Raw genomic sequence first — 13,127 nt, 5'->3', positions numbered from 1 at the left:
ATCTTCACTTTGTTTTCAGTTCTTCCTTCCTTTCCCCTTTTCTACCCAGCTGTTTTTGCTGTTTTTATCCCTTCCTTCCTCCATTCTTTCCTTTTTAATTCTGTTCCTTTTCTTTTACCCCCCATTTCCTCCCCCTCCCCCCCAGCACTGAGTGGCCATTCTTCACGTGACCCTAGTCGGTGAGGGTCTGCACCTTATTTGACTGGGATGGTGGCGGGGTGGGGGCACGGGATCAATCGAAAGCAAGATCCGACTGGCGGGTGATGCTCCCACAGTAGAACAGCCTTGTGCTCAGCTCATGTAGGAAGAGTGACTATTTTAGCAAGGTGCAGGGGGCGTGTGGTGACTTGAGGGGAGATTATGGGAATACAATCACCCTGCAACACGGGACCCGTTGATCTTTGCACCCCTTGCATCTGGTGCGACCTTCTCCACAGAGACCGCTCTGTACTGTGGAACATTTTGGATGAGGTCCTGGAGCCTCGGCTGATTGCGTTTGAGGCTAGTGAGGGACCAACCTTCAGAGGCTCGATTAAATGAAAGCAGAAGCAGTATCGAGTCCCGTTCTCTTCAACACTGGATGGGGTCAGGCAGGGTCAGGGAACGGGGCACGAGAACATTGCCATGGGGAGACGCACAAATCAGAGGGTCGAGTCAGGACTGTGCGAGCCCAGTGGCTGGGTCTCGAGACACTGAGACCAGGGTCTGAGAATCACAGACACATCCCAGACAGGAACAGACTCAGTGAGACAGTGGCAGACATCACCGCGGTATTAGACGATGCCGGGGTATCAGATGGTATATCAGTCGGTGACGGTGTACCGGACAGTGAGGGTGTATCAGATGGTGCCGGTGTACCAGACAGTGTATCAGATGGTGCCGGTGTACCAGACAGTGTTTCAGATGGTGCCGGTGCATCAGACAGTGTTTCAGATGGTGCCGGTGTACCAGACAGTGTTTCAGATGGTGACGGTGTATCAGATGGTGCCGGTGTACCAGACAGTGTTTCAGACGGTGACGGTGCATCAGACGGTGTATCAGATGGTGCCAGTGTACCAGACAGTGTATCAGACGGTGACGGTGTACCAGACAGTGTTTCAGATGGTGACGGTGTATCAGACAGTGTTTCAGATGGTGACGGTGTATCAGATGGTGCCGGTGTACCAGACAGTGTTTCAGATGGTGCCAGTGTACCAGACAGTGTATCAGATGGTGCCAGTGTACCAGACAGTGTATCAGACGGTGACGGTGTACCAGACAGTGTTTCAGATGGTGACGGTGTATCAGATGGTGCCGGTGTACCAGACAGTGTTTCAGACGGTGACGGTGCATCAGACGGTGTATCAGATGGTGCCAGTGTACCAGACAGTGTATCAGACGGTGACGGTGTACCAGACAGTGAGGGTGTATCAGACAGTGTATCAGACGGTGCCAGGGTGCCAGACAGTGTATCAGACGATGTATCAAATGGTGCCGGTGTATCAGACAGTGGCGGGGTATCGGACAGTGTATCAGACGGTGTATCAGACGGTGACGGTGTACCAGACGGAGTCGGGGTATCAGACAGTGTATCAGACGGTGCCGGTGTACCAGACAGTGTATCAGACGGTGCCGGTGTACTAGATAGTGTACCAGACGGTGTCAGGGTATCAGACGGTGCTGGAAGGCTCCTTGTGCCCAGCCTCTATCCTGAACACATCACTTATCTCCTTGTTTATCTCGTTGCTCCTCTAACACCTGCTGACATTTAGTGTCTCGCGAGGCACTGACTTCGTGCTGTTTGCTGCCAGCTCGGAATTGCTGTGGTTTTTTAGCCCTGAGCCAAGGATCTGTCCTTCACAGGGTCAGTAACAAAGCAGCTGGCCCCAGACTCAGGAACATTGGCAGCTTCACTGCGCACCGTACACTCGGCCTTTAATCTAATGGGCTATCAGCTGAGATAAGGTAGAGCAGTGGGGAGCCGTCCCCTCATTCACACTCACACCCAGAGCACACTTAAACCTCTGCGTTCCGCTTGTGTCGCCTGGTGAATGGATGTGCCTTTAACACTGTACCCTGTGCCTTCAACTGTTGTTAGAGACAAACTTTGGTCTGTTCTTGACTTTGAATCAAACTTGTATCCCAGAGATGGAAGGATGACATTCTTGAACACACTGCGTCACTCAGTTCCCTTTAACCCTCGATCTGGCCCAGAATCAAACCCATATGGCAGGGGTGAGGGGACAATGTTCTAACTCATCGCACCGCCCCTTCCAGCATGAAAGGGCGAGAGCGAGGGGAGACTTTTACCCTCTCTGGACGGGATTCAAGGCGAGAGCTGCTAGAAGGCGGGCTGCACAATCTGGGAGTGTTCACAATGGGGCGCAGTGAGGCCTCACATCACTCTTAGTGCCAAAGGTTTAAATGGGAAATGGACAAAATCCGTCAATGAAAGTGTTAATAGCTGATAGCAATTAGCCTAACCCTGGAGACAGCCCTTGTATTCAATCAGCCCGGATCACAGAGCACTCCCTGTCTCACTCTTCCCACCAGCTATTCAGCATTCATTCCAGTGTCACTGCCAACCCAGGACACAATAAAGGGAGCTCGGCCAGCATTGATGGAGAGAGGTTAAGATGGAGGGAGAAGGGGAGATGGAGAGAGATGGAGAGAGAGATGGAGATGGAGGTGGAGATGGAAAAAGATGGGAGATCTCCCTCCCACAGCCAACAAGACGTAACTCAGCCTCCGCACACAATGCCTCCTCTTCTCCTGGTGTGATACGAGGCCAGAATCCCCAGCCCATCCACCCTGCTCTGGGAGCTGTGATTAAACCCAATCCCCATGGTCGAAGAGTTGCCCTCTCTCTGGAGGAGTGCTTGGTCTGCTGAGGCTCCGAGTGTTGCCGCCTCAGCTCTGGGACGGGACACATGGGATCCTCTGGTTACAACATGCCTGCTCCCAGCTGCCTCAAACCAGTCACTGACCAACAGGTCTTGGCCATTAGGTCAGGAGGGAGGGGCTAGATGGTCAAGAGGGAGGGGCTAGATGGTCAGGAGGGAGGGGCTAGGTGGTCAGGAGGGGCTAGATGGTCAGGAGGGAGGGGCTAGGTGGTCAGGTGGGAGGGGCTGGATGGTCAGGAGGGAGGGGCTAGATGGTCAGGAGGGCGGGACCAGATGGTCAGGAGGGAGGGGCCAGATGGTCAGGAGGGAGGGGCCAGATGGTCAGGTGGGAGGGGCCATTAGGTCAGGAGGGAGGGGCTAGATGGTCAGGAGGGCGGGGCCAGATGGTCAGGAGGGAGGGGCCAGACGGTCAGGTGGGAGGGGCCAGATGGTCAGGAGGGAGGGGCCAGACGGTCAGGAGGGAGGGGCCAGATGGTCAGGAGGGAGGGGCCAGATGGTCAGGAGGGAGGGGCCAGATGGTCAGGTGGGAGGGGCCAGATGGTCAGGTGGGAGGGACCAGATGGTCAGGGGGAGGGGCTAGATGGTCAGGTGGGAGGGGCCAGATGGTCAGGTGGGAGGGGCCAGGTGGGAGGGGCTAGATGGTCAGGTGGGAGGGGCTAGATGGTCAGGAGGGAGCGGCTAGATGGTCAGGAGGGAGGGGCCAGATGGTCAGGTGGGAGGGGCCAGATGGTCAGGTGGGAGGGGCCAGATGGTCAGGAGGGAGGGGCTAGATGGTCAGGTGGGAGGGGCCAGGTGGTCAGGTGGGAGGGACCAGATGGTCAGGAGGGAGGGGCTAGGTGGTCAGGTGGGAGGGATCAGATGGTCAGGAGGGAGGGGCTAGGTGGTCAGGAGGGAGGGGCTAGATGGTCAGGTGGGAGGGGCCAGATGGTCAGGTGGGAGGGGCCAGATGGTCAGGAGGGAGGGGCTAGATGGTCAGGAGGGAGGGGCTAGATGGTCAGGTGGGAGGGGCCAGATGGTCAGGTGGGAGGGGCCAGATGGTCAGGTGGGAGGGCCAGATGGTCAGGTGGGAGCAGATTTGGTCTTCAATGGAATGAAGATCAGATGGGCTCTGGGATCCTCCCATCAGTTTATCCCCAGGCGCTGAGGGCAAAAATCTACCCCAAGAAATTTTAGGAACCCAAATATAAAAAGCCTGTCCCGTTTTCAGACATTATCCCCATCACCCTAACTCTCAATCCCACCTACCCATCTTCTCCCCATATCTCTCAATCCCACCTACCCACCTTCTCCACATATCCCTCAATCCCACCTACCCACCTTCTCCCCATATCTCTCAATCCCACCTACCCATCTTCTCCCCATATCCCTCAACCCCACCTACCCACCTTCTCCCCATATCTCTCAATCCCACCTACCCACCTTCTCCCCATATCTCTCAATCCCACCTACCCACCTTCTCCCCATATCTCTCAATCCCACCTACCCACCTTCTCCCCATATCCCTCAATCCCACCTACCCACCTTCTCCCCATATCTCTCAATCCCACCTACCCACCTTCTCCCCATATCTCTCAATCCCACCTACCCACCTTCTCCCCATATCTCTCAATCCCACCTACCCACCTTCTCCCCATATCCCTCAATCCCACCTACCCACCTTCTCCCCATATCCCTCAACCCCACCTACCCACCTTCTCCACATATCCCTCAACCCCACCTACCCACCTTCTCCCCATATCCCTCAATCCCACCTACCCATCTTCTCCCCATATCCCTCAACCCCACCTACCCACCTTCTCCCCATATCCCTCAATCCCACCTACCCACCTTCTCCACATATCCCTCAATCCCACCTACCCATCTTCTCCCCATATCCCTCAACCCCACCTACCCACCTTCTCCCCATATCTCTCAATCCCACCTACCCACCTTCTCCCCATATCTCTCAATCCCACCTACCCACCTTCTCCCCATATCCCTCAATCCCACCTACCCACCTTCTCCCCATATCCCTCAACTCCTACCAGCTCCACAAACCTCTCCCCTTTGACCCCATTCACAATGTCCTTCCCTGGTAACATTCCACAATGCGATACCCCTCTGGATAAAAGTTTTTCTGAGTTCCCTTCTCACCCCTAACTTCCTCCTGTTTAACCGGTGTCCCCTGGGATTTGCCCTCTTCATTATGGGAACCAATTCCCCCAGATCAGGTTTGCCTGCAGAATCTGGAGAACTTTGGTGATCTACTCAAAGTCTCCTCTTTTCCAAAAAAAACCCACAAGCCCAATTTCATCAACTTTTCATCAGAAGTTTGTTTCCTGATACCCAGATTGCTGCTGCCAGCAGCCCAGCCCTCACGAGGACTGTGCGCCCACTGCCGTGCAGTCTCTCTCTCTGGATGAGAGCTGTATTATCTGAAGGATGCTCCTGTTGTTCAAAAATATCCCACAAGGAAAGGCGAGAACTGGACTGTCCCTGGTTGTGGGGGGGAGGATCCCCTCTGAGTGTAGAGTGTAGTGGCCATTTACAGCTCTCCTCAAGTTCAGGGAAGTGGCTGCTCTGCTGGGATCCCCAAACCTGTGCTGGGATCTCTAATCCTGTGCTGGGATCTCCAAGCCTGTGCTGGGATCCTCAATCCTGTGCTGGACTCTCCAATCCTGTGCTGGGATCTCCAACCTGTGCTGGGATCTCCAAGCCTGTGGTAGGATCTCTAAAATCCTGTGCTGGGATCTCTAATCCTGTGCTGGGATCTCTAATCCTGTGCTGGGATCTCCAAGCCTGTGCTAGGATCTCTAAAATCCTGTGCTGGGATCTCTAATCCTGTGCTGGACTCTCCAATCCTGTGCTGGGATCTCCAAGCCTGTGCTGGGATCTCCAAGCCTGTGCTGGGATCTCTAAAATCCTGTGCTGGGATCTCTAATCCTGTGCTGGGATCTCTAATCCTGTGCTGGGATCTCCAAGCCTGTGCTGGGATTCTCCAAGCCTCTGCTGGGATCTCTAATCCTGTGCTGGGATCTTCAAGCCTGTGCTGGGATTTCTAATCCTGTGCTGGGGTCTCCAAGCCTGTGCACGGATCTCAAATCCTGTGCTGGGATCTTCAAGCCGGTGCTGGGATCTCCAAGCCTGTGCTGGGATCTCTAATCCTGTGCTGGGATCTCCAAGCCTGTGCTGGGATCTCCAAGCCTGTGCTGGGATCATCAAGCCTGTGCTGGGATCTCTAATCCTGAGCTGGGCTCGATGTGTTAATGGCACTGCTCAGTGAGATGGAGATGATTGGGCTGTAGGAATCTGCTCCCTGGGGAGTTGTCACTCATCACTGGATGGAGCAGTCCAGCCCTCAGAGTTGACAGGACACCTGTTTCCAGAAATATACAGTACAACGGGATTTGACACAGCAAGAGGTTAAAATAACCCCACGCCCTGTATCTATATATAAATATAACGAGTGCACGGGCGATTGCATCTAGAATAATCTCATCTCAGGCTTCTGATGATGAGAAACAACTAGTGCCCAATGTCTGTGAATTCATCTCAGTCCCTCAATGAGACTGCCTCCACATAACATGCTCTGTATTGAACATTTGTAGATTTATATCCCGGCACCAAATTGTCAATAACATCTCAGTTCTGTATCAGAGAATTTAGAACAAGTAATGGCCTCTACCCCCACCCCATTTAATCTCCTCCCACAGCCCCTCTACACTATCCCCTCTCATGGACTCTACCCACCTGCCCCCTATTTAATCTCCTCCCAACTTTACAGGAAAAACTCTTTACCAAAACCAAATAATCAATAAGTAAATAAATCTCCTCCAAACATTTTCAATAACAGCAGAATTTTTAAGAACAAGAACATCTGGCTACCCACTAGCACTACCCCACCTTCTCCGCATATCGCCCTACCCCACCCACCTTCTCCCCATATCGCCCAACCCCACCTACCCACCTTCTCCCCATATCCCTCAACCCCACCCACCTTCTCCCCATATCGCCCAACCCCACCCACCTTCTCCGCATATCGCCCAACCCCACCTACCCACCTTCTCCCATATCCCTCAACCCCACCTACCCACCTTCTCCCCATATCGCCCAACCCCACCCACCTTCTCCCCATAACCCCAACCCCACCTACCCACCTTCTCCGCATATCCCTCAACCCCACCTACCCACCTTCTCCCCATATCGCCCAACCATACCTACCCACCTTCTCCCCATATCCCCAACCCCACCTACCCACCTTCTCCCCATATCCCCAACCCCACCTACCCACCTTCTCCCCATATCCCCCAACCCTACCCACCCACCTTCTCCCCATATCGCCCAACCCCACCTACCCACCTTCTCCCCATATCCCCAACCCCACCTACCCACCTTCTCCCCATATCGCCCAACCCCACCCACCTTCTCCCCATATCGCCCAACCCCACCTACCCACCTTCTCCCATATCCCTCAACCCCACCTACCCACCTTCTCCCCATATCCCTCAACCCCACCTACCCACATTCTGCCCATATCCCTCAATCCCACCTACCCACCTTCTCCCCATATCCCTCAACCCCACCTACCCACCTTCTCCCATATCCCTCAACCCCACCTACCCACCTTCTCCCCATATCCCTCAACCCCACCTACCCACCTTCTCCCCATATCCCTCAACCCCACCTACCCACCTTCTCCCCATATCCCTCAACCCCACCTACCCACCTTCTCCCCATATCCCTCAACCCCACCTACCCACCTTCTCCCCATATCCCTCAACCCCACCTACCCACCTTCTCCCCATATCGCCCAACCCCACCCACCTTCTCCCCATATCACCCAACCCCACCTACCCACCTTCTCCCATATCCCTCAACCCCACCTACCCACCTTCTCCCCATATCCCTCAACCCCACCTACCCACATTCTGCCCATATCCCTCAACCCCACCTACCCACCTTCTCCCATATCCCTCAACCCCACCTACCCACCTTCTCCCCATATCCCTCAACCCCACCTACCCACCTTCTCCCCATATCCCTCAACCCCACCTACCCACCTTCTCCCCATATCCCTCAACCCCACCTACCCACCTTCTCCCCATATCCCTCAACCCCACCTACCTACCTTCTCCCCATATCCCTCAACCCCACCTACCCACCTTCTCCCCATATCCCTCAACCCCACCCACACACCTTTTCCCATATCCTTCAGTTCCCTTCGTGTCTCCTGCGAACACATCCAATTCTCCCTTGACCTCATTTACGCAGTGGGAGAGACAGAGTGAGACACAGAAACAGAGGGAGTGTCAGACAGGCAAAGACGGAGGCATAGAGACAGATTGATAGATTGACGGAAAAAAATAGAGACTTAGAAACTGGCAAAGACAGAGAAACAAAGAAAGAGGCAGAGAGATGCAGAGAAACAGTGAGAGGCAATGAGAGAGAGAAAAAGACAGAATTGCACCAAGAAATAGAATCAGAGGGAGAGAGAGAGAGAGAGAGAGAGGGAGGGAGGGGTAAGTCCTGGTGTCCCATTTATAATCCAGGTTAAAGTGCTTTTAAAACTAGGACATTGCAGGGTGAGGGGTCAGGTTGGTTCTACTGCTGCTCGCTGGGTAACTTTGTGTTAGTCTTAGTCCTAAGCCCTGCCAATGGTACAAGATCACCCCGGGTCCTTGCCCGCTCACTCCTCACCTCGGGGTCCGAGTGTTTTATAATCGGAGTCAACTGATTGTTCTCCCCCAAAAAACAAAGGGATTTTGAAGAAGCAAATCAGACTCTGGGCACAGGAATCCAGCAGTGACACATCGGACTGGAACTGACACCCAACACTGCCCTTAGTGCTGGGAGGGGAGGGGTGCACATGCCCTGGGAACGCATGACCCTCTCCCGAGGATCTAACTTCACCCCATGTCCTGGCCTCGGTGACACTGACATTTAGGATCCCAATCAATAAAACACAAAGTCACCCCAGCGGCACCCCGTTAAAGGGGGGGGGGGGGTCCTAACAGACTCTACATGACTGTGATAAGTGGGACTGAGCCCTTGCTGCCTGGTCACTCCCGACTACAGGTAATGAAATGTTTCGGGTGTGTTTCCCCCTGTACTCGAGTGAGTGGATCCGAGACACACACGGACCCCCCACACAATCAATCACTGATGAAAAACTCACCTCATTAGCTGGCTAACAACAGAAAGCAGCTCCACTCTTACCCTGTGGCTGCGCTCACACTGTCACCGTGAGTCCTGCACCGTCGCTCTCACGCTGGGCTCCAGCTGCCTGTCCCCGAGCTGTCGTTCACACAGCCAGTCTTGCCTGAAGACCGGGACCAGCTGCTGTGAGATACTGCCGCCTCTCTCCGCACAGCCTGTGTCATTCACTCAGCTCCCGCTCCCCACCAATCGCCTACACATTCATTTACTCTGCATAACTATTTCAGGAGCAGACAGAGCTGGCAATTCACAATCAGACACATGGCAACCGTACCCAGTCCAGAGCCGCCTGCGAAATATATTATAATTATCCAATGCCTCCCACAATGCATTAACTCTCTCAGCCCCAAGGAGGCCCAGCCCCTGGTTCACATAATTCAGCTCAAAGAGAAACTGACAGCACGCCCGCTCTCAGCACACATTGTGTCAATGTTCTGCTCATTAAGGTGAGAAATTTTACCACTGGGAACAGAAGACATTATATTACAGGCAGAGTCTGCATCAAGCACAGAATTACAGAGTAAAGCTCCCTCTACACTGTCCCATCAAACACTCCCAGGGCAGGTACAGCACGGGTTAGATACAGAGTAAAGCTCCCTCGACACTGTCCCATCAAACATTCCCAGGGCAGGTACAGCACGGGTTAGATACAGAGTAAAGCTCCCTCTACACTGTCCCATCAAACACTCCCAGGGCAGGTACAGCACGGGTTAGATACAGAGTAAAGCTCCCTCTACACTGTCCCATCAAACACTCCCAGGGCAGGTACAGCACGGGTTAGATACAGAGTAAAGCTCCCTCTACACTGTCCCATCAAACACTCCCAGGGCAGGTACAGCACGGGTTAGATACAGAGTAAAGCTCCCTCTACACTGTCCCATCAAACACTCCCAGGGCAGGTACAGCACGCGTTAGATACAGAGTAAAGCTCCCTCTACACTGTCCCATCAAACACTCCCAGGGCAGGTACAGCACGGGTTAGATACAGAGTAAAGCTCCCTCTACACTGTCCCATCAAACACTCCCAGCGCAGGTACAGCACGGGTTAGATACAGAGTAAAGCTCCCTCTACACTGTCCCATCAAACACTCCCAGGGCAGGTACAGCACGGGTTAGATACAGAGTAAAGCTCCCTCTACAATGTCCCATCAAACACTCCCAGGGCAGGTACAGCACGGGTTAGATACAGAGTAAAGCTCCCTCTACACTGTCCCATCAAACACTCCCAGGGCAGGTACAGCACGGGTTAGATACAGAGTAACGCTCCCTCTACACTGTCCCATCAAACACTCCCAGGGCAGGTACAGGACAGTTTAGATACAGAGTAACGCTCCCTCTACACTGTCCCATCAAACACTCCCTGGGCAGGTACAGCACGGGTTAGATACAGAGTAAAGCTCCCTCTACACTGTCCCATCAAACACTCCCTGGGCAGGTACAGGACAGTTTAGATACAGAGTAACGCTCCCTCTACACTGTCCCATCAAACAGTCCCAGGGCAGGTACAGGACAGTTTAGATACAGAGTAACGCTCCCTCAACACTGTCCCATCAAACACTCCCTGGGCAGGTACAGCACGGGTTAGATACAGAGTAAAGCTCCCTCTACACTGTCCCATCACACACTCCCAGGGCAGGTACAGCACGGGTTAGATACAGAGTAAAGCTCCCTCTACACTGTCCCATCAAACACTCCCAGGGCAGGTACAGCACGGGTTAGATACAGAATAACGCTCCCTCTACACTGTCCCATCAAACACTCCCTGGGCAGGTACAGCACGGGTTAGATACAGAGTAAAGTTCCCTCTACACTGTCCCATCAAACACTCCCTGGGCAGGAACAGCACGGGTTAGATACAGAGTAAAGCTCCCTCTATCTTCTTGTACGAGGCCCCTTGGGTCAGAGCGATCATAATATGATCGAGCTCTCAGTCGAGATGGAGAGTGAGGAAATTGAATCAGAGACTAAGGTCCAGAACTTAAATAAAGGGAATTACGAGGGTATGAGACGGGAATTGGGTAAGATTGATTGGGTGGTGTTTCTGGGGGGATTGACAGTGGATAGACAATGGCAAGCATTCAAAGATAGAATGGAAGAATTCCAGAACATGTTTATACCGGTTTGGCATAAAAATAAACCTAAAAAGGTGGCTCAACCGTGGATAACGAGGGAAATTAGGGACAGCATAAAATCAAAAAAAAGGGCATATCAACTGGCAAAAAAAAGCACCAGACCGGAAGATTGGGGGCAGTACAGGATACAGCAAAAGAGGACAAAGGGATTAATCAGGAAGGGGAAAATAGAATACGAAAGTAAACTTGCAGCAAACATAAAGACAGACTGCAAAAGCTTTTATCGGTATATCAGGAGGAAAAGACTGGTAAAATCCCAAGTCGGTCCCTTGCAGTCCGATTCGGGAGAATATATAATGGAGAATAAGGAAATGGCAGACCAATTAAACTCATACTTTGGTTCTGTATTCACAAAGGAGGACACAAATAACCTCCCAGGAATATCGGCAAACATAGGGACTAATGAGAGGGAGGAGCTGACAGAAATTAGTATCTCTAGGGATATGGTGTTGGGTAAGTTGAGGGGACTGAAGGCCGACAAATCCCCGGGGCCTGATAAACTACATCCTAGGGTACTTAAGGAGGTGGCCCTGGAGATAGCAGATGCTCTAAGGATCATCTTCCGGAACTCCATTGACTCGGGAACAGTACCCGTGGATTGGAGGGTAGCTAATGTTACCCCAATATTTAAAAAGGGGGGTAGAGAGAAAGCAGGGAATTATAGACCAGTAAGCCTTACATCGGTTGTGGGCAAAATGCTAGAGTCCATTATTAAGGATAAAATAGCGGAGCACTTGACAAATGGGGAAAGGATCGGACAGAGTCAACATGGATTTACAAAGGGTAAATCGTGTTTGACTAATCTGCTGGAATTTTTTGAGGAAGTAACTGGTAAAATAGATGGGGGAGAGCCAGTGGATGTGGTGTACCTTGACTTCCAGAAAGCCTTCGATAAGGTTCCACACAAAAGATTATCATGCAAAATTAAGGCTCATGGGATTGGGGGCAAAGTATTAACGTGGATAGAGAACTGGCTGGCGGATAGAAAACAGAGAGTTGGAATAAACGGCTCGTTTTCGGAGTGGCAGGCAGTGACCAGCGGGGTGCCGCAAGGATCTGTCCTGGGACCCCAGCTGTTCACAATATATATAAATGATCTGGATCAGGGAATTGGATGCAATATTTCCAAATTCGCTGACGACACTAAACTAGGAGGAGGGGTGGGCTCTGATGAGGATGTCAGGAGGCTACAGTGCGATTTGGACAGGTTGGGGGAATGGGCGGATACGTGGCAGATGCACTATAATGTGGATAAATGCGAGGTTATCCACTTTGGGGGTAAAAACAGGAGGGTAGATTATTATCTAAATGGCAATAGATTGGGAGATGGGGAAGTGCAGAGGGACCTGGGTGTTCTTGTGCACCAGTCACTGAAGGAGAGCATGCAGGTGCAACAGGCGATTAAGAAGGCAAATGGTATGTTGGCCTTCATATCAAGGGGGTTCGAGTATAGGAATAGGGATACCTTACTACAGCTGTACAAGGTGCTGGTGAGACCGCATCTGGAGTATTGTGTACAGTTTTGGTCGCCCCATCTGCGGAAGGATGTTCTTGCCATGGAAAGAGTGCAGCGGCGATTCACCAGGCTGATACCTGGAATGGCGGGAATGACCTACGAGGAGAGATTGAATAGTTTGGGCTTGTACTCACTGGAGTTTAGAAGATTGAGAGGGGATCTCATCGAAACATATAAAATTATGGCAGGCCTGGACAGGCTGAATTCAGAGAGAATGTTTCCAATGGCAGGGGAGCACAGAACCAGGGGCCACAGTCTAAAAATAGCGGGCAAATCATTTAAAACAGAGATGAGGAAGAATTTCTTCACTCAAAGAGTGGTGAGCCTGTGGAATTCCCTGCCACAGAGGGCTGTGAAGGCTAATTCAATAAATATTTTCAAGAGAGAATTGGATATATTTCT

At 52.4% G+C, this 13,127-nt stretch overlaps 1 protein-coding gene across 6 annotated transcripts in view; it reads right to left on the bottom strand.

The window, feature by feature from the left end:
- Positions 1 to 9,313, bottom strand: part of LOC147099685 (pleckstrin homology domain-containing family A member 7-like) — a 137,465-nt gene extending 128,152 nt beyond the window's left edge. For 3 of the 6 annotated variants that reach the window (XM_085969050.1, XM_085969051.1, XM_085969054.1), the window contains exon 1: positions 9,037 to 9,309. In XM_085969050.1, coding sequence (XP_085825176.1) covers positions 9,037 to 9,041 — 5 coding nt within the window. In that variant the 5' untranslated portion in view covers positions 9,042 to 9,309. Of the gene's footprint in view, positions 1 to 9,036 lie in introns of all 6 variants that reach the window. The other 3 variants (XM_085969056.1, XM_085969055.1, XM_085969052.1) reach the window with 3 other exon arrangements.
- Between the last annotated feature and the right edge of the window lie 3,814 nt (positions 9,314 to 13,127).

Source organism: Somniosus microcephalus, chromosome 28, assembly GCF_052327205.1.
Source record: "Somniosus microcephalus isolate GS21.2 chromosome 28, FLI_Smic_1.0, whole genome shotgun sequence".
Lineage (NCBI taxonomy): Eukaryota > Metazoa > Chordata > Chondrichthyes > Squaliformes > Somniosidae > Somniosus > Somniosus microcephalus.
Note: the sequence above shows the minus strand (reverse complement) of the source record. Positions and strands in the feature narration are given on the sequence as shown.